General features: G+C 35.2%; 1 protein-coding gene across 2 annotated transcripts in view; it reads right to left on the reverse strand.

Annotated features, from left to right (window-relative positions):
* Positions 1 to 21601, reverse strand: part of DEFB114 (defensin beta 114) — a 27508-nt gene continuing 5907 nt past the window's right edge. Inside the window, exons 2-3 of one of the 2 annotated variants that reach the window (XR_011429792.1) lie at positions 2103 to 2269; positions 1 to 166 (exon numbers count right to left, since the gene is read on the reverse strand). Coding sequence is in view for 1 of the 2 variants with exons in the window: in XM_023624100.2 (XP_023479868.1) it covers positions 18990 to 19132 (143 nt within the window). In the remaining variant the exon portion in view is untranslated. Of the gene's footprint in view, positions 167 to 2102; positions 2270 to 9945; positions 19133 to 21601 lie in introns of those variants that run through there. The other variant, XM_023624100.2, reaches the window with a different exon arrangement.

Genomic DNA, 21601 nt, shown 5'->3' on the forward strand with positions numbered 1-21601 from the left:
TTCACTCATGACATAGTTTATTTATAAATGATGCTGAGAATGTACACGACAACAGGTGTCTGGTTCCACAGCAAGATGGCCAGTTCTGCAGGTAAGTGATGGTCTCCAGTGGTGGCTGTGGCTTTTTCCAGCCTTACAGTAATGTGCTTGGGTTCAGACTTCAGAGCTGTAATAGAGCAAATTGGCTGACTACTTGGATAAGACTGCTATTGTTGATGGACTTTAGTGGATATGACTTATTTAAGAATGCAAATTAGACAAATAACATTTTTTTGACTGTATTATGTGCTCCAATGACTGTGGTATTGAGAGGTATTCAGTTATAGACATTTTATAAAACTGTCTATGCCATCGTTACTCAATCGTTTGCCAGGATCCAGTAGGAAGCCGATTGGAAGTGGTTGGTGAATACAAATGACCACATTGTCTGTAGATTAAATGAATAATAAATCTGGTGTATCTATATCTGTCTATCTATCATTTCTCTCTCTCTTTCTATCTGTCTAAACTACTTACCTACGTGCTTGCCTACCTACATACCTACCTACATACCTATCTATCTCTATGCACATACATATGTATGGATGTGTGCGAGTGTGTGTTTGTGTGTGCACATGTAGATTATTTTCTGCTCATACTGTAGTTCCTTAACTTTTTTAGATCCCCAAGTTGCAATTACTGTCCTTTGGAAGAACTATTAAATTTTGTGTAGAAGAGGTCTTTATTTGGAAAGTTTTGGAATTAATGGTCTAGGCTATAGGAGAATGAGTTTTTCCTTATATGGATTATAAACTCAGTTTAAGAAAATTGGTTGAAAGCTAATTACACAAGCTTGAGGAGTTACAGAATTTCCTTTTCTATCTCCTTGTAAAAGTCTCAGTTGTTAAGGTCAACCTGGAAGGTTTTGTGTGCAAGAAAAGATGAGATAAGGGGAATTACTCGGCTACCAGATCAACCTAATTAAGTTTGTCTCATAGGCTTATTAACACTGTCAGTAGCCAAACATGAACTTATAGGTCACCAGACCTCCCCTACTCCCTGTTCTCATTTCTATGTCTGCTCCTCAGTTTCAGATGCCTCTTCTTTCAAATCTCTATTTACCTTACCCTCTTTCTCCAGCTGCCCCCAATGATTTCAAAGTAAGTGAAGTATTCAAAATTTGTTTGCATTTATGATGCTCATTGTATAACAGAGCTTAATTTCTAATTGTGTATAAATGCCCAGCTAGCTATGTGGCCTCACAACCTCCCTCACATTGTTTAACAAATCAGGTTAATTTAAGAACATTGCACACTATTCATCTGGCAGAATTAGAACCCTGGTAATTTGTACCCTTAAATATATGTTTCAACATGTTACCTTATATGTTTCATGGACATTGCATTGTCTCATAGAAATTTTGTGACAATCAAAAACATTTCTCTATCTTGAAGTATTTCAAAAACCATATGTTAGTGTAAAATATAAACATATGACTATTAATAAAGTTCCTAATATTTTTAGGGAGCCAAGAATTATCTTTTGTAGTGTTGACACTGAATTCTTTGTCCCTTGTTCTCCAGGTATTAGCTATGAAGTCTTCCAGCTTTCATCAGACCTCCCTGTTGCCTGTTTTCATTGTCATACACCTATGCCTTAGCTTCAATACGGCCTCTTTTTAAAATTCCTTGTTTAAGAGAAAAAATGCATAAAACTGAAGGGCCAAATGATGCTAAGGCTTTGTGATGGCAGTGGATCAGATCTCTTGGTCCATGACCTGATGACGATTCTATTTGTTCTATTTCTTTGGTCGCTCTCAACTCCTCCCTCATTTGGGGAAATGGTCCTACCAGTTTGGATACCTTTGAATTGAAGACTGCTGATACTAATATTTTTTTTGTGTGTCCTTTAGCATTCTTCCCTCAATTGATTGAGCACTGATATCCAAAATGATGAAATGTTTCCAAAGAACCACCCTCTATATTGGATATCTCCCACTACTTTTAGATCCTTAGGAGAGAACCTAGTTCCGCAAGTGAGGCTGTGGTAACTAGGAAAGCAACACATACTGTACAGGAGTGGTTTGTATCTCAGTTTTATTTATTACTAATGCTTATACTCACTGTGCTTTATGTTTCAGGAATGCTGATTTTTATTTCAGACTTCTACATACAACAGGTGACATTTAGTTTTGTGCAGAAACCAACTGGTTTTTCAAAATTATGGCACTCACGTCTACATTTGCCTTTCTTGACAAAGCAACTGTAGGTGTCTTTCATGGCACATTTCACTGTTAAAAGGAAACAAAAAAGTACATAAACCATTGAATCATTATATGTGTCTTAGGGACACAAACTTGGTATAAATCAGTTGTTGACATGAAAATTATTACAGCGTCTGCATATGCTAGGCTTCCACCCTTGAGTAGGGATTTAAGAAGTTGCTTCTTTTACTATTTTTCTGGCGGTGACAGTCTTGTGATAGTTTCTGCTTCATTGTCAGTTTTCTCTCCAGGTTTTAGCTGGGCCCACTAGTGACTAAAGGTTAGTTTTCCATGAGAATTTCTAAATAGAAATTATTAGAGCCAGAGTGGCTTGGAACAGACATCATATATTCCTATGGCTACATACCCATAGGACAGTTGCTTCCTCTAATTCAAAAGCAATTAAACACCTAAATATTTCTGGCTTTAGCACTTAAAAATGGGAAAGTCAGTTCACATTGTTTAAATTGCTATCTTGCTTTTATCTTTAGGATTCTCTTTAATGGGAAAATTAAAGAGAACTCTGGCAGCCATTGGGACAAGAAGGATTCTTTGAACACACAGAAAGATCTGAGGTTAGTCAGGGAAGAAAGGGTTGCTGGGAGTACTAGTGATGCGTTCAGGACCAGTCTTAGACAGATGGTGAAGAAGGGTGAACTTGGTCAGCATCTCCCAATGTCTCCTTTTCTCAGAGTCCTGTCCTCTATAAAGTACTCAAGCCGACATTATCACAACTGTACCAACTAATGAACTCATCCATATCTTGGGTAGGAGATTTAATGTTTCACCTCTTCAAGAAATGTTTACATTTTTAAATTTTGGGAGGGTGACTCCCAAAGTAAAAGCATTAAACACAATGGTGAATTATCAGGCATCAACAGATAAGGCATGTGAACAGTGTTTTTCCCTCTTTCCCTAGAATCTTACATATAGGACTCAACTGTGATGGATTTGATGGCGCTGATAACCCAATATATTGATGCCCTCTGATTTAAATGAAGTTATTTTACCATAAAATCTCTCTGTTACTTTGGGCAATAGGCTTTATAGGAAAAAAATTATATTGATTTTTTTTTGCTATATAATTTAGGCCATGTGATATCACTGTTCCACTGGATAAATTAATGATGTCTCCTTATTTGTATTATCTAGAGAGACGTTATTTATCGCCTTTGATGCCAGAGGGAAAAGACAATATCTCACCAGCTTAAAAATGCATCCTCAAATTACTGTCCTTCATGAGGGGTGTGAAGCATGTATGTCGACTTAATTGGAATTTACAAATAATAGAAGATGACAGCTGTCAAGCACCAGTATGAGAAAAAGAATAGCATTATTTAAGTGGGAATTCTAAATTAGGATTTTCCCACTAGTAACAAAAACAACAAATAACTTCTCTCTAGATAACAGCTATTGCATCATATAAAAATTCATATTTATGCACAAGAAGGAATAGAAAAGTTTTCAACCTTTAGATGAAACCATACACACGCAACTCTCTTAGGTTTCTGAAGATACTGAAAATGTCATGAAGGTTTTCACATATCTTTTTTCAAAAGCAAGTGACACAAGGGACACATGTAAATCATGATAATAAAACTGGAGGTACTACTTTATTAGACAAATATGGTCATCCTATATACTAGTCCTCTCTATTTTAAGAAAACCCTTCTTTGGGGTTAATAGAAACAAAACTTGTTTTTGATTCAATTTGTCCTGAGTTTAGAAAGATTTAATATAAAAATAATCCTTTTAGTTTTCATTTGAAAAAAATTTATTTTAATTATAGAAGAATTCAAACATTTGAATCTTTTATCCAAAATACTGAAGTGTTTCAGTTGAAAAATTTACTCAAAGCTAAACTTACTTGCTAGAGCACTTGGTTTTATCTGTGCTGCTAAGGGATGGAGTTGGAGTTCAAATAGTAAACTATTGAAGTTCTAGGGCTCTCCTAAATCAGGAGTTTCCAGAGTTTTTTGTTTGTTTGTTTCATTTGTTTATTTTTGTTTTTAAAGTGAGTTGAGTTATTTTCTTGGAGTGTGCGTTTTTACAGTGCTCTTGCATGCACAAGAAAAATACTTTTCTTGTCTCAAGTAGCCTGTAACGTGTCAAAACAGTTCTTTCAATGATCTCCATCAAGACACATATGTCTCTTTGGCTGGTAATCCAACCTAAGATGAGTAGGGTGGTTTACAAAGGAGGGCACACAACCCAAACTCATGAAATCCAACAGGGTACATGTTGCCTCCATTGTTCCTACAATAGTTGTCAAAGAAGGGTTCCTTCCTCCAAAATGAGGCACAAGAGGTTACTTCCTTTCTAAGATGTTTCAATACAATGGAAAAGCAATTATAATATTTAAGAAGAATCTAATAAATACCATAGTCTGTATTGGGCATTTTGCATATTTACATATCATTAATCATCATGGTAATACTATAAGGTAGACTTAATTACTGTACTTAATTCACAGATATGGAAATTGATGCTGAAGTTTAAATAACCTGTTAAATTTGTATGACCAATAGGTGCCAGAAACCAAATCTGAATCCAGGTATCGGTAATTCCAAAGGCCGTGTTCATTTCATTAACTTGGTTGCTATGCAACTGGACCTGAGGTAAGAGAGCCATTAAAATGTTTTACACTCTAAATCAGTTAAAAACACCAAATTTTTCAGAACGAGGAGTCTCAAAGTAAACTATGCAACATAACATAGTCAAATCTATCATTCAGCATAAGTTAGTGGAAAACCCACTGTTACTATGCTACACACAGTGCCCATTATTTCTCAAGGATCCAGATGATTATACTTTAATATCATATCTGACTTGTCTTTCTGGACAGTCAGCCCATACTGAGAACAAAGCCTTTGATCGAGTCCTTAAATTGTCTCCCACAATGATATGACTCACCAGGAGCCTTACTTTTTAGTAAGATCACAAGTCTTTTCTTTGTGATTCACTCCTGGGGCCATCACAAACCACTCTCTTGGCAATTCAGTCATTCCTTTATCTCCAGTTGACATCAACCAAGACTTCTGTCTCCAAAAAGATATTTCACCCACTCAATTAACATTTCCATTTTACCTGGTGACAGTGGGGCCAGAAAGAAAAATAAAACAAAGAGAAAGACAGGAATCTTCATGATTGAAGAAAGTCAGTCAAACCAGTAGCTCTGGAGTCTTTCAGTGAGAGGAAGGTAGAAAGTGCATCTTCTTATATTTCTCTCCCTGCAGTGATATGAATTTAGTCATTCATGTTTATCAAAAGCTAACAGTCTTGTTTAGCAGTGCCTGGGGCAAAAGTGCTGGACACTGCTTTTCTTTTATCTTGGGAATATAAAGGGCTTATGACATCCCCAGCAGATTATTATGATTTTTAATAAGTAGTTGTCTAAAGAATTTCATATCACTGGGAATTTCTTGCAGAAATGAGAAGTATAAAAATGAGAATTTAATCTTTTCTTTTTCTGTTTCTTAAAAAACTGTGCAAATTAAACTACATACTAAATTCAAAAAGCAGAAATTCTTGTCTCCTAATTTACTACTTTGCCACTAGACCGCCTTTCCCCTGTTATCTACGGTCATTATTAAAACCCTCTTCATCATTACTGCATAAATAATTCTTTGCTGTCTCTCATATGCAATGTAGATCTCAGAGACACAATAGGTATAAGAGAATTTTGCAATGAATACATACACTCACACATACATACATAGGCAAATAATAATGTGTATAATGCAATATTTACAAGATGCCAAATGATGGCACCGTCAATAAATAACAAGTCATTTTAGTAAGAGAATAAATTATTTGGATGGTTCTGCAAGAAGATATTTTAATTACGGTTATATTAAGGGGATGTTTAATAAAGATCCAAGTCAAATTTTACTTTGCTTTGGGTATTCATTTTTTAAGATCTAGAAGTAACAGGATTATTGGAAATGGTGGTTACCATGGTCCATTAAAGAGAAGTAATAATGAAATGTCCAATTGAAAGGCATTAGGTTTCTCTGGTCTTAGAGGGCAAGGGAAATTTCTCTATTAAAGATAGAAATGTAATAAATGTTATTGTGCTTAATTGCTGAACCAAGAAACCTGGAACACTGCAAGATTCTTCATTGGTTATTATATAGGAAACTATTGAATTCCTGAGACCAGTCTCTTTCTGCAACAAATTTGCAACAATGGAATTGGGTCCTCTGGACTATTCTTACTCTTAGGGGAGGTTCAAAGACTTGGTAATTATTCAAAGTGAAGGTAGGTATTTTCAGATTCGATGTTACCCTCAGTCCAAAGGGTGCTATTACAGCTTTGATGCTCATCCGAGCCTGGTGTTTTTAGGATGTATTTCTCATTCCCAGTGCAATGATTATTGCAAAGGCTGCCTACGCTGCTCTTGATTAAAGAAACATAAAAGAGGAAACTATCATGAAAACAACAAAACCCCTGTCCTTTTTGACATATCCCCCCTACTGTAGGCTCCTTTCATGGAAAATATCCTCTCATGTATCTAGGAAGTGTTGTCTAGGCGTTATGGTACCTGAATTCTTTTCCAGATGCTACTGACTTGCTGAGAAACATCTTGGTTAGTTCATCTATCTGGGCTTCATTTCCCTTATTACTGCCTAATAAGAGCTAACTTTTGTTCATCATTTACTATGTAGGCACTGTTTTGAACATGTTATATGCATTAACTCATTTAATTCTTACAACATCCTATAAGGTAGGTAAAATTATTACAGTATTTCTAACTTCTGGATGTGGAAACTGAGACATAAAGAGATCAGTTTGGTACAGTTAATAAATGTTAGTGAGGCGAATTGAACCCAGGATGTTGAATACCAGAGTCCCATCTCTTGACCACCTTATGCATTGTGTAATGAAGGGTGTGATTAAATTATCTTGAAATCTCCCCAGTGAAAACATTCTTTTGCCTTGATTTCTTTCATTACTTATGACCTCAGACATAGATAAAAATGTAAATGCAAAACACTAGAAACTTCTATGTAATGTTATTATTATGAAATCACTCAGATAGCTAATCCTCCAATATGGTTTTCAAAAATAATTTTGTAATTTCTAGAATGAATTTGTTGAGCTCATTGAATATTCTAAGTAATCTATCACACAGTACTTAAGCTGGTAAGGTAAATCACTGCATTTATCTAATTATTTAACTATCAGTCTGTCCAATGTACTGAAAAAGTACAATAACAAAGTCTCTTTGTTCTTCAAAAGAAGAAATTTCTTTAAGAACTCAAGAAAGTGAGACACTGTGATACCAGAGTTGTAACATTGGTTTCTGGTAGTAGATCAGATGGGTTCAAGGGCATCTTCTAAAGATAAAGTATCCTAAAAACAGCACAAAGGAGAATGTACTTTATCAGGTATAATATCCCGCAAAGTTATAGCAATAAAAATAAGATGATATTTCCTAAAAATATTGATAAATTGATCAACAGTCCCACATATATATCAAGAAGTTTAATTTTTCATGAGTATAACATGTCAAATCAATATAGGAAGTATGGTATATTCACAAATGATGTTGGGATAAGCAAAGTATCAGAAGAAAAATGTGTAAAAACCCATGTCTCCTAATATACACTAAATTAATCCCAGATGAATTGAATTATATACTTCAAAGGAAAAATAATCAAATCTGAAATATATTTATGTCTGTGTTATGTATATTTATACATATATGTGTATGTAAAATCTATCAAAAATATATGGAAATTTTTTATAATCACAAGGAGGGCCTTTCCAAGTAAGAAAGGTTTAGAAATTATACAAAATATAATATGATTTAACTAGACACAAATTTATAATTTTTTTTATCAATGAAAAACAAGCAAAGTTTGGAGGTCAGCCCTGTGGCCAAGTGGTTAATATTCCGCCTGCTCTGCTTCCATGGCCTGGGGTTCATGGGTTGGGATCCCGGGCACAGACTTACTCCACTCATCAGCCATGCTGTGGAGGCATCCCACATACAAAGTAGAGGAAGATTGGCACAGATGTTAGCTCAGAGTGAACCTTCCTCAAGCAAAAAAAAAAAAAAAAAAAAAAAAGACAAGCCAAGTTTGAATGAAATATTTGCAACCTATAATAGCTGAAGGGATGATATAAATATATACATAAAGAAAAAGTGCAAAATTATTTTAAAAATACAAACAATCCTGAAGAAAATTAGGAGTTGGTTGTGAAAAAACAAGTCACAGGAGAGTAGATAAACTTATCCAAAATATTTAACTCACTGGGAATTACGAAAATATAAATGAATGCAATTATGAATTTTTTCATAATCACATGATGCATTTTTCTGTTCTTTAAAGAGCAATCATGAGTTGTGGGCCCATTGTTGGAAAACAAGCAGGACAGCCTGGCTGTGTACAACCAGTAAAAATTCATATATACGTTGACTCAGGAATTCCAAAACTTCACATTTCTTCTGCAGATAATGTGCATAAAACTGTGCATGAAATTGTATGTACGCAGATGTCCAGTGCAACATAATGAAAAATTGAAGAATTGAAATGAGCGTAACTAGAGGAGTGGTTTAAAATAAGCTTATGATGGCTTCACGCCATGATGAACTGTGTAGCCATTAAAAACAAAATGAATGTGTGTAGAGAGAGAAAATCATTTGTAGTATCTTCAGTAGTTTGTGAACTTGTGTATTTCAAAGTAAATTGAGGCCTTTCCTAAATTTATATGAATATCTTTATATTCCCAACATGTTTACCACATAGACCAGCGAATATTTTGACTACCTCTTGGCTACTTTTCTGTTTCCCACCTTTCTACCTACATGTTTACCTTCTGTGCAGCTCAAAAATGATGTGGAAAAATAAAAGAGTAGGTTTTAAAAAGGTGCTCCTTGCTTTTCTTACTTTCAGATATCAGATGCTTCCCTGCAAGTAGTAATTATACAGAATGTAAAGAAAGAATAAAGGAATTGCTAATTGGGAATTGAAATACCCAGATGGAGTGAAGACAGGTATAAGCACAGCAGATGACGTGCCTTCTGTCACATTTCAATGTGCTAGAATGTAGTACCACAGTGATATTCTGTCAAGGAAAGACGTTGTCCTGGACCCTGCTGTACAGGGTACTCCCTTACCACCTCTGTACTTTGGAGTACCTTCCTAGAATTTTTCTGAGTCCCTTGGACCACTCAAGGCCATTCAGATGGCAGAGCCATCTGAGTAAGGCGCCCTATGCCCTGGTTGGACCTGAGTAGTCCCTGGTGCTGTTTTTTCCAGGCAGTCTCTTGACTCTCCAGGCTCCCCTACAATACCTAGTGTTGACCAGATGTTTTAGGGACCTCTGGGGTTTCATGTCTAAAGGTCATCCTAGGGACCCTACAGTGAGGGCATCTTTGAGCAGGAGGTCTGGAAGGTGGATTGATCCTGCTGGTTGGCATGATATCTCTTTTGTGGGATTAGGAGAGATTGGGCTTCCAGAATGGTGTTCACGCCCTAATATTGGGCAATTCTCATTCAAAGGGGACAGTGAAGAAATTCAGAGCTTAGGGCTACCAATGGTTCTCGGAAACCCCTGGAACTGAGCTGCATGCTTGGGCTTATGGGGTAGGGGGTCCTTTCCCTTCTGTATTTCCATATCAATACCATCTCCAGAGTACAGCACCCAAGGGCAGCAGGAATGGAGATAGATTTTTCTTTACTTTATGCACCACCACCCTACCCTTCTCATCTATCAGCTGGTACTCAGGGTGGTCACTCTACTCTCTACCTTCCTTCACAGGAGTACCAATTATCAGGTGGTCTTGAGGATGAGTAAGCCTATCTTCCGAGAATTTTCCAGACGATTGTTCCTTATTTTGAAATGCTAATGGGACCTTTGGCTCTCTTGCTTCTAATGGGTGTGGTGATATTGCACTCTCCCTGGTTGGTGTTAAGCTCTGCTGAAGGAGAGAGAACAGTTCTTGCTCTATGGGACCATTCTTCTTGTTCCAACCACAGGCTCTTCTATCCTCCATCCTCCAGTGGTGTGACAGTGAGGCATGGAAGACAGAGGAATGGTCAACATCAAAATAGATCTCATTCTAGGAATGCAGTGATTGAGACCTAAAGCACTCAAAAAATGGTTAGAAGAGGTGTTGTACAACCTATATGCTATAAAATTCCTAACTGTAAATTTAACATAACCAGAAAGTGAATTTTCCTTCACATTTTCCTTCATATTCTGGGGAAGGCCTGCACGTGCGGCAATCACCAAAAACACAGTAATATTTGAGAGAGTCATCAGAAACCAGTATTTAATGGCTGGTTGATGGGTGATGCAGCATCATGAGAAGACATATTAATTTTAATAAAAATAGGCTTTCAAGAATCATGGCATTATGATTAATAACAGCATTCCTGCCTTGTATATTTGTGTGGGAGACATGAAATTCATGAAGAACAGTCTTTTGACAATAAAGGACATGAAGAGATGTTGCCTGAACAATATGAATAATCTTCACATGCACCGATTGGGCAATAAACCAACATATAACACTTCTTCTCATTATTATAAATCTTCATTGATACAGAACTATACTTCACATGGACAGATGGATTTTGTGTTGCATTTCCAAATCAAATGATTTGTATAAACAGGTACCCTGTTTATTTTCAGAAATATTTTCCTCAGCTCCTGCACACCCCAGGGGCAGCGCTGCTAGAATATTACTTCTGCACTTGAGTTGCTTCTCCTCAAATTAGATGCCAAGAGTTACCACAAAGGAAAAAATCATTTCCAAGAACTAACATCAAATGTATGCATTATTTCTTTCAAAATTCTAGCCTCCTTAATTGAGTTGGAGATCACACTCCCTCATTTTCTTTTCATTTCCTTAATGATTTTGAGCAATATTAGAAATTTTCATTTCTTGAACATTTTGTTGGACTCAGCAGTAAAGCTGTCTAGTCATGGGGTTTCTTTTTGAGAAGAATTTTAACTATGATTCAATTTATTTAATGCTTATGAGAGTACTCATTTTAATTATTTTCATCTCTTCCCTCAGTTTGATGTTGTATTTTAAAATAAATATGTCAATTGTATAAATTGTCAAATCTATTGCCATGTGGTTACTTATAATATCTTATTTTTAATATCTGTAGAACCAGTATTAATACTACTTTTATATTTTTGTGGTGGACTATCATTTGTGTCTTTTATTCTTTTTTCGTGATTTACCAGGTTTGCCAATTTTATTAGATTTCTCTAATAAAGATAATAGATATAATAAATAAATAAATAATGGATATAGATAATAGATAATAGGTAATAGATATAATAAATACATAAATAAAGATAAAGAATTATCTTGTAGCTTTAGATAACAGATAGATAACAGATATAATAAATAAATAAGGATACTAATCTTTTAGCTTTGTTAATCTTTTTTCTTGTGATTTTTTTCTATTTCTTTAATTTCTGTTCTTATCTTTTTTTTCTGAGGAAGATTCTTGCTGAGCTAACATCAGTGCCAATCTTCCTCTATTTTGTATGTGGGTTGCTGCCACAGCAGGGCCACTGATGAATGGTGTAGGTCTATGGCTGGGAACCGAACCTGGGATGCCAAAGGGAGAGCACCGAACTTAACCACTAGGCAATGGGGCAGGCCCCTCTGTTGTTATCTTTCTAATACCCATGAGATTCTTCTCTAACTATATATCCCATTACTGTCAGTTGTTTTAATTTTATTTCGTTTACTTTGCCTCTTAGATGTTACTATTATTAATTATGTAATCAATTAGTATTTAGATTTATGTGCATATACCATTTTCTTTGGTGTTATGATCTCTTTGAAGAGTTCATCTTTGCTAGTCCTAAGGAGTGTGTGCTTATTTAAATAAATATATATGTATACATAATTTCTGTACACACGTATATGCAGTAACTATGTTCTATAAAGTCTCTGGAAACACTGAAATAACAAATACTGAACCATTGCTCCAATGAGAAATATAGAATTATGTTCCTATGAGCCTCTAGTTATATTTTCACCAACCAAAATGTATTATTTTCTTTGTTTGCCAATGTTCTTATAAAACAAGCCAGTCTCATCAATGTTGAAAACCTGCTCTTCCACATAACACTTTTCTTGTATAACATTTAGTAGGTATTTGAAAAATTTTTCTGTGGCTTCCTGATACGCAGAACCCGCTTGCCTGCAAGTTTACCATTTTTGTAAACATTGTAGGAGGACAGAATTAGAAAGGGCTCAGGAATCAAAGACAGATTGTAATTTCCAAAGGTGGCCACACTATGTATGGATCCTATCTCACATGATCTTCTGACTATGTGACTGGCATCCCTCCTATTAAGTGTTGGAGTCTATCTGGTATTCCTCAGATTTTTGCTGGGAGTTTTTAAATATCTTAACCAGTGTAGTACAGTCAATGTAGTGCTGTGTGACTTCCAAGTTTAGTTCGTAAAGAATATGGACTCTGCCTGGCTTTCTGTCCTTCATGATGTTCACCTTTGGAACTCAGCCACCGCATTGTGAGAAAGGATAAGTCAATGGGAGAGGCTCCTGGGAAGAGGAACTAAGATCCTCTTCCAATAGCTAGTACCGACTTGCCAGCACTCAAGTCATCTTGTCCGTTTTCCAGACCTACTCAAGCCTTCAGATGAATGCAGTTCAAACAAATATGCGCTGCAATTTCAGACAGTCCCTGAGCTGGAATCTCTCAGCCAAGCAGCTTTTGAATTCCTGACCTACAGAAACCATGAAAAATAATTGGTAATTATTTGTTTTTAAGCCACTAAGGTTGGAGTGACGTGTAATGTGGTATTAGATAAATAGTAAAACGATTCTGCTCATTTTACTATATTCTCCAAAATTCTTTTATACATTTTGAATTTAGATTGAAAGCATCATTTCCTAGTAGAATTTTCTAGAAGGAAGCTACAAAAAGCTCTCCATGATCTTTTTGTACAGTAAAAGACAGTAGCTTTTGGGGATTTTTATAAGCTGAGCTGAAGAAAGCACAGAGGATCAAGGACTAAAACTTCAGGAACATCCATAGATAGAGTGCTGGATTATGAGTAAAAATTTGCAGTGTTCATAGAGGAAAAAAAAGGTCAAAATATAGCAAGAGACAATTCACACAAACCAATAAAAGAAATTTTTAAGTAATAAAGAAAACTTATTTAAGTTCATTTGTCAAATGAACTAAATTTAACATGAAAATAATGGCATATAAAAGGTAACTGAATTTATAAAAATCTTTTTCTAAATACTTTGAGGAAATCTTATCACTATAAGGCGAGAGTAATAGCTATGTTGCATGACATTAAAGGAATGTGGTTAGATTGGTACAATGAGAATGTAGGGGAAGGAATTGGAGGTTTTAGTAATAAGAGAATTTTCAGTATAAATAAGATAAATAAAATGTTATAAAACTGGAAAGTTTTTTGTGTTGAGTCCATTGAACGAGGAACACAGATTCACATTTAAAGAAAAGTATAGAGAAAGGAAACTCACACGATTAAACAACAGGTACGTGTCAGACAATCTGCAGAGGGTCTTTTTGTGCATTACTCCATTTACAACTCCCCTCCCTACAGAACTCTACAGAGAATATAGTTTTTCATATTTTTACAGCTTACAAAGCTGACATTTTTGGATACTAAATAACTTATACAATTTAGCGCAACTCTTGAGCGGCAAACCAAAGTCTCTATGATTTCAAAGCCATTTGTGTCTTCTTTCTGTTACAACACTATGAAGATGCCATTGAGAAAAATCAAAAGGGCTATCACTCTAAAACATGCTTAGTGTTCGGCAAATATGTTGAACGAATGAAATGAGTGAATGAATGAAAGAAATCTAGCAAGTTCAGCAGAAGTCAACAAGAGAGGAGATTGAGAACTACACTGCCCACAGAGTAACCACTTGGCACAATGAGGCTATGGGGCACTTAAAATGTGGCTAGTCCCACCTCAAGTGTGCTATGAGTTTAAGATGCACACTGGATTTTGAAGGCCTAATACAAAAAAAGAATGTTTCAGGTTCTTTTTTAACTTTTTCCAGTGTTGCTACTAGAACATTTAAAGTCACGTATGTGGCTTGCACGTGTGGCTCACGTCATATTTCTATTGCGCAGCACGGATTTAGAATATAGAGGTGTAACAGTGATATTGGAACATGGAAGAAACCTCCTTTTAATACAGGGAAGAATTGATGAGACATCAAGAAGATAAAAGGTGTGAAAGCATAGAACTGGATGTCTAGATTTCCAAGATTTATAGTAGTATGAATATATTCAGCCAATATTGCTTCACCACCAACTTCATATTTGTTCCCGGCTTTCTTGAGATATATTTGAAAAATAACATTGTGTAAGTCTAGGATATAAAATATAATGATTGGATACACATATGTACTGTGAAATGATTAACACAATAGGATTAGTTAAGACCTCCATCACCTCACATAATTATTCTTTTTTTCTTTTTGGTGGTGAGAACATTTAAGACCCACTGTCTTAGCAACTTTCAAGTATGTAATATAGAATTGTTAACTATAGTCACCATCTTGTACATAGATCTCCAGAACTTATTCATCTTACAACTGAGGGTTTGTACATTTTGACCAACATCTCCCCCATTTCCCTCAAACCCTAGCCCCCTCGCAACCATCATTCTACTCTCTGTTTCTAGTAGTTCAGCTTTTTTAGATTCCACATTTAAGTGAGATCATACAGCATTTTTCCTTCTCTATCTGACTTACTTCACTTAGCATCATGCCCTCAAGTTCCATCCATTTTGCTGCAAATTTCAGGATTTCCTTCTTTCCATAGCTAGTATTCCATTGTGTATATATATATCGTGGGCAATCTTTCATGGTTTCCTATTGCCCTTTAGGGAAAACCTATGTCCCCTCCTGTGGTTCCCAAGTCCTCCTGGTCTGGCCCCTAAGCTACCTCCAGGTGCTCATTTTACCCCAGCATTGCTGTAGTTTTCAGATTCTTGTGCACTTCCTTGCCTCTGTAGCATAGAATGTGTCTTTCCCCTCTCTCTGGTGCTTTCTCTTGGGCAGCCGTAATATTGTGCTAACTCCTTCTCATCTTTCAGGTCTCTCTTCCTCCCAGAGACCCTCTATGTCCCCACCCTATCCCCTGCTCAGATAGGGATCCCATCATGTACCAACTTGCTCCAACCATCATGCCCCCTGGTTTCTCAGTTCCTAGCCCTCATACTCCTGCTGCATATAAGTAGCTGCTACCTCCACTCTCTGCTAGGCCCTGAGGCCCAGGCTGGATCTTCAGTCCCCAGAAGGGGGTCCGATAAAAAAAGAAAAAAATATATGTAATATAATGTATACATATAACATGTCTTCCTGATTCGTTTGTCCATAGATGGACATGTGGGTTGTTTCCATGTCTTGGCTACTGCGAATAATGCTGCAATGAACCTGAGAGTCTTTGAGATTTTGTTTTCATTTCCTTTGGATAAATACCCTGAAGTGGGATTGCTGGATCATATGGCAGTTCTCTTTTTAAGTTTCTGAGGAAGCTCCGTACTGCTTTCTATAGAGTCTGTATCAATTTCCCTTCTCATCAGTAGTGCACAAGGGTTCTCTTTTCTTTACATCATCACAGCAATTATCTCTTGTCTATTTGATAATAGCCATTCCAACAGGTGATATTTCATTGTGCTTTTGATTTGTGTTTCCCTGATCATTAGAGATGTCGAGCCTCTTTTCATGTACCTGTTGTGCATTTGTATGTCTTCCTACGTAAAAGATCTCTTTAGTGCTTCAGCTCATTTTTTAATCAGTTGTTTGTTTTTTTGCTGTTGAGTTGTATAAGTTCCTCATGTATTTTGGACATTAACCCTTTATCATATAGATGATTTGTAAATATTTTCTCTCATTCCATAGGTCGCCTTTTCATTTTGTTGATCTCCGCTAGATCTTTTTTATTGTTTAAAAAGTGTTCTAAAATTTCCGATTATAAATACTCAAAAAAAATCTTTCTTGGTGCCATTTTGACCTCTAGCTACCACATCATTTCCTCTGTTCCATTTATTGCCAAACTTTTTAAAGTAATTTTCTATATTTTCTCTTAAATTTCCATCCTTTCATTCTCTCTTGAACCAGGCTTTTGCCTCTTCCATTTTTCTGCTCTAGTAACAGTTTTCAAAGAGTTTCACATGCTAAATAATTGGGTATTCCTTTGTGTTTGTTTTACTTGGCTTATTAGCAATAGTTGATACATGCTTTTCAGTGAGGTTTCAGGATACCACATTATCTAGTTGTCTCCTGATTTTCTGGTCACTTCTTATTGGTCTCTCATACTGATTTCTCATCTCATCAATCTTTGAATTTTGGCATCTCCAGGAATATAAGGACTAATCCTAAAAGTCTTATCCAAATTCATTCCCAAGGAAATCTCATTCAATCTCATGGCTTTAAGTGCCTCTAGAAGTTGATGAATCTAAGTTTTTCTATCTCCATCCTGAACCCTTACTCTTGAACTTTAGACAAATATTCAACTGCCTTTTGGAACTTTCCAATTAAATGTCTAACCTAACATGCCCAAACTGAGCTTCTGACATGCAGAGTCTCACCAAACTTGCACCTCCCACAGTTTTCCCAACTTATTTAATGGGAAACTCTATTTTTACAATTATCCAAACAAAGAACCTTAGATCATCCCTGGCTAGCAAGGATGCAAGTAGCATCCTCACTTTCTGTCCCCAGCAATTCTTTTAGCTCTATCTTCAAAATGTGTGAAGAATTTGATTATTTCTCATCATACCAACTCTCACCACTATGAAGAGGAAGACTTCTAGGAGTATCAGAATGACAGAAATTAAGAGAAGAAAGAGAATTTTAACGTGTTGCTGTGAACTGCATATAAGGACCACCTTAAATATTTGGGAGATATATGGATAAAAATTTAAATTACCACTTGGAGGACTGAATAATATAGATCATAGCTTTATTTGTATTTATTTAATGATAATATATTATCATTATTATTTATAGATGAGCAAACTGAGAGCTAGTTTAGTAACTTGTCCAAGATTACGAGTCAATAGTAAATCCTTTAGGATTAAAACCAGAAATGCCTTCTTCTAGATATCTCAGAGTTTTCCAGTTCAGCACTAAAATGAAACTTAAAACCATAAAATTTCAAATAAAATATTGTTTGCCTAAGACAAACAAGGAATAAGTTTGAATGTTTAATATAAATCTTTCATTATTTTCCAATGTTTATTGATTAATATTTACTGTGGTTACAAGCCTGATGTGAGCTTGAGTAGAGACAAAGGAAAAGGATATAATGCTTTCTAAACCAACATAATTTACTTGAAATCTAACTGTGGATCTTAGAGAGAAGAATCTATAGGAGCCAGAGCACAATGGAATATAGTATAATGAGCAAGTACATGATGCTGCTGATACCTCAGTTAGAGCCATAGGACCATATTTTGTACATCATTCTTTGTCCCTAATTAACATACTGAATTGGAATATTAAGAAATGGGGATTCTGGACCTGGATCTGTCACTGACTATAGGCATGGGCAAAAACTGAATCTCCCTTCCTTCATTTTCCCAGTCCTGGTCAATTTCTTTTCCCCACTCCAGCAGTTTTTTTTTCTTAACATTGGTGGCTTTCTTGGAAATGAGCCCTATCTGATCAATTTCAAGAGTTCATAGGAGTAGATTGCCCCAGCCCTTTCAGATATTGCCAGTTATCACTTCACTTAGTCACTGTTGGATTGGAAAATCCTTCCCAATTACAGCTGCTGTAATCAAATTGTCATACTATCCTTCCCAGTGAATGCTGTTTGTGGAATGGGGCTCTTCTATTCTCAGATGCATCAGAAGGCCATGTATTTTTCATTTGCGTTCTCCCACATAGATGGAGATTTCACAAACGCCTTTAAGATATTGGCGTTTTTTCCTCCGTATCTCCGTTTATATAATAAGATATGTGGAGATATCTTATCACCTATTTTGTTGTAAATTTTTCTATGAGTTTTGGTTTTACTATGTAGTAGCTCTATTTTAAACAACTACGTTGCCGTGATCATCCTCCAAAATCGCTTTCCTCAGAGTTTTATCGTAGATCTTGAATTATTTTGCCATATTTCTTATCGCATTCAACTTTTCAAACTGTTCTTCAACACTGGAGCTTTTTATACACTTCTGTCTTTTCTTCTCAAATCCTTGAATTTCATTCTCCTGTCTGATTCTTGATCCTACAGAAGTATAGACTTTGGCTATCTTCCTTGCCTCTAGACTTTTGGGCCAGCAAGTATCTCCATGCTCTACTGCAGCTATGCATTCATCTTGCACTTAGGTTTCCTATCTCTTAATGTCAGCAACATAATGATGTTTAGACAATTGATAAGCCTATGGATATTAATTTTCATGAATCAAATTTCTAATAAGGTCATGGTTGAGTTGGGAAATGTTCAATTGTGTAAGTGTAGATGAACCACAACAGATCAAAAGTGGTCCTAAATTGAAGCAAACTTGGTATCCATATGATGGGAAATTAGCACCAGGTATGCCTCTATCCAAATCTCTAGCTTAGAGAAAATAAGAAAGGCCCTACCTCATTCCATTAAATATATAATTGACATCTACAAAGGAAGATATTGATATTGGCTTATGTGTTTATCACGAAGTTTCTAACTATATTCTTACTCCTCTCTGCACTGATGCAAAGACGACTCCTTTGGTCAGAGGTAAGTCTTCCTTTTCAAGATTAATCTTCAGTAAACCTCTCAGCGCAGCAGATCTTACTTGGTGAGAAACATATATCAATTTGCTTTTCCTCTTTAAGACACTGTCTCCGGCAGAAACCGAAAGATTTTGAGCACCGACCAGGATCCACCAAGGTAGCTGTGGCTGTGGTAAAAGACGAGTAACTGAAATTACTGATCTCTTATTTAATAACATACTACTTCTGATTACAAAAGATACTGTGTGTACATTGTACAAATTTGGAAAATACCAAAAAAAAAGAAGACATTAAAAATATTACGTATCCCTATATTTATACGTAAGATTGAAACTTGTTTTTAATTAATATATGATTAGTTTTTTGGCCATATGTTACTCTCCTCAACAAGATTCAAGATGTTTTTAGAACTATATAATATTCCCTTGGAATGATACATGACAATTTTTTCCATCTTTCAACTAGGCCATATTTAAAATTTTTATGTTTTAGGATTATGATAAGCAAGTTTGTAGTACATATTTTAATATTTACACGACATATATTTAGGATACTTATGAAAGAGTTAGATTCTAGGGTTCTTAACTTATATACTGCCACCAACAATGTATGTAAATTTTGCCCCAAAATAAAATGGCATCCATTGCAATTTTAATTTTTTATGCCTTTGGTAATTTGTTGTAAATAGTTTTTCCTTCTTTTTCTTTATTTAATTGTTCATATACTTTGCTTATTATGTTGTTGGTATTTTTTGTTAGTGAATTCAGAAGAGCTCTTTTTATTTTTTAAGAATTCTATTTTTTGGAGCACTTTTAGGTTTATAATGAAATTGAGAGAAAGGTACAGAGGCTTGCCTTATACCCTCTGCCCCCATACATGCATGTTGATCACCATTATCAACATCATTCACCAGAATGAAACAATTTTTACCCAAGATAAACCTACCTTGACACGTGATAATCACCCAAAGACCATAGTTTACATTAGGGCTCACTCTTGGTGTTGTACAGTCTATGGGTTTGGGCAAATATATAATGACAAATATATACAATGGGCAAATATATCATTATAATATCATACAGAGTATTTTCACTGCCCTAAAAATTTTCTGGGTTCTGCCTATTCATCTCTCCCCATGTCCTTCTGGTAACCATTGACTTTTTTTTTTTTTATCATAGTCATAGTTTTACCTTTTCTTGTCATAGTTGGAATCATACAATCCATAGCCTTTTCAGATTGCCTTCTTTCACTTAGAAATACGCATTTAAGGTTCCCACGTCTTTTCGTGGATTGACAGCTGATTTCTTTTTAACATTGAATAATATTCCATCGTCTAAATGTACCACAGTTTATCCATTCACCTACTGAAGGACATCTTGGATGCTTTCAAGTTTTGGAAATTATGAATAAAGCTGCTGTAAACATTCATGAGCAGGTTTTTGTGTGGACATAACTTTTCAACTCTTTTGGGTAAACACCAAGGAGCACAATTTTTGGATCTTAAGGCAGCAGTATGTTTAGTTTTGTAAGAAACTACCAAACTGTCTTCTAAAGTGGCTTTACCATTTTGCATTTCCACCAGCAATGTATGAGAGTTCCTATTGCTCTGTATCCTCACTAGAGTTTGGCGTTGTCAATATTCTGGATGTTGGACATTCTAATAGATGTGAAGTGGTATCTGATTGTTGTCTTAATTTGCATGTAAATCTCTGTGGCTATTTTAGTACTCATTAAATTTAAACACCATCAATCTTATCCCCTCACTTGCCATCCCCTGGTAACCACCATGTTACTATCTTTTTTTATACAGGTTTGAATTTTTTTAGTCCAACCACTATAAAGAACAATATGGAGGTTTCTCAGAAAATTAAAAATGGATCTACGATACAATCCAGCAACTCTACTTCTGGTGTCTGTTTGCTAATTTTTTAATATCTGCTAATGTCTTATATCCTTTTTACTTTGGGTTTAATTTGATTTTTTTTCTAATTTCTTGAGTTAAATTTTTAGATACACTTTTAAGTTTTTTCAGATATATAGATATAAGGATATAAATGCTACTATAGCTGTATTCCATGAGCTTTGATTTATCTCAATTTTATTACCATTTAGGTAAAAATATTTTCTAATACTCATTGATATTTCTTCTTTGAATTAGATCAAATTTTGTTCATCTTCATGTTTAAATCTTCTATATTCTTACTTTGTGTTGTTTTTACCATTTTTTGTGTAACTAAGTAAGGTATGTTATCATCACCCATTATTACAGCATTCTGTACTCTTTTTGTATTTTTTTTGCATATTTTGAGACTAAATTATCAGTTGCATTAAATTTATGATTGTAACATTAGCCTATTGAATTGAATCTTTTATAATTTTGAATAATCATTCTTTGTCTCTAGTAATGCATTTTTTATTAATGTCTACTTCATATAATGTTGATATAGCTACTTTACCATGCTTTTTGTTAGATTTTTATATAATATTTTCCTATTCTTTAGATTTTACAATTTCTATTATCTCATATGTTAGGTGTTTCTCTTATAAACTATGCACTACATTCAAAATTATATTCACTACATTCAAAAGATTCACTATAAATTTTTATTTTTTAATTTTACATTTATATTTGCAAT

This window comes from Equus caballus, chromosome 20, assembly GCF_041296265.1.
Source record: "Equus caballus isolate H_3958 breed thoroughbred chromosome 20, TB-T2T, whole genome shotgun sequence".
Taxonomy (NCBI): domain Eukaryota; kingdom Metazoa; phylum Chordata; class Mammalia; order Perissodactyla; family Equidae; genus Equus; species Equus caballus.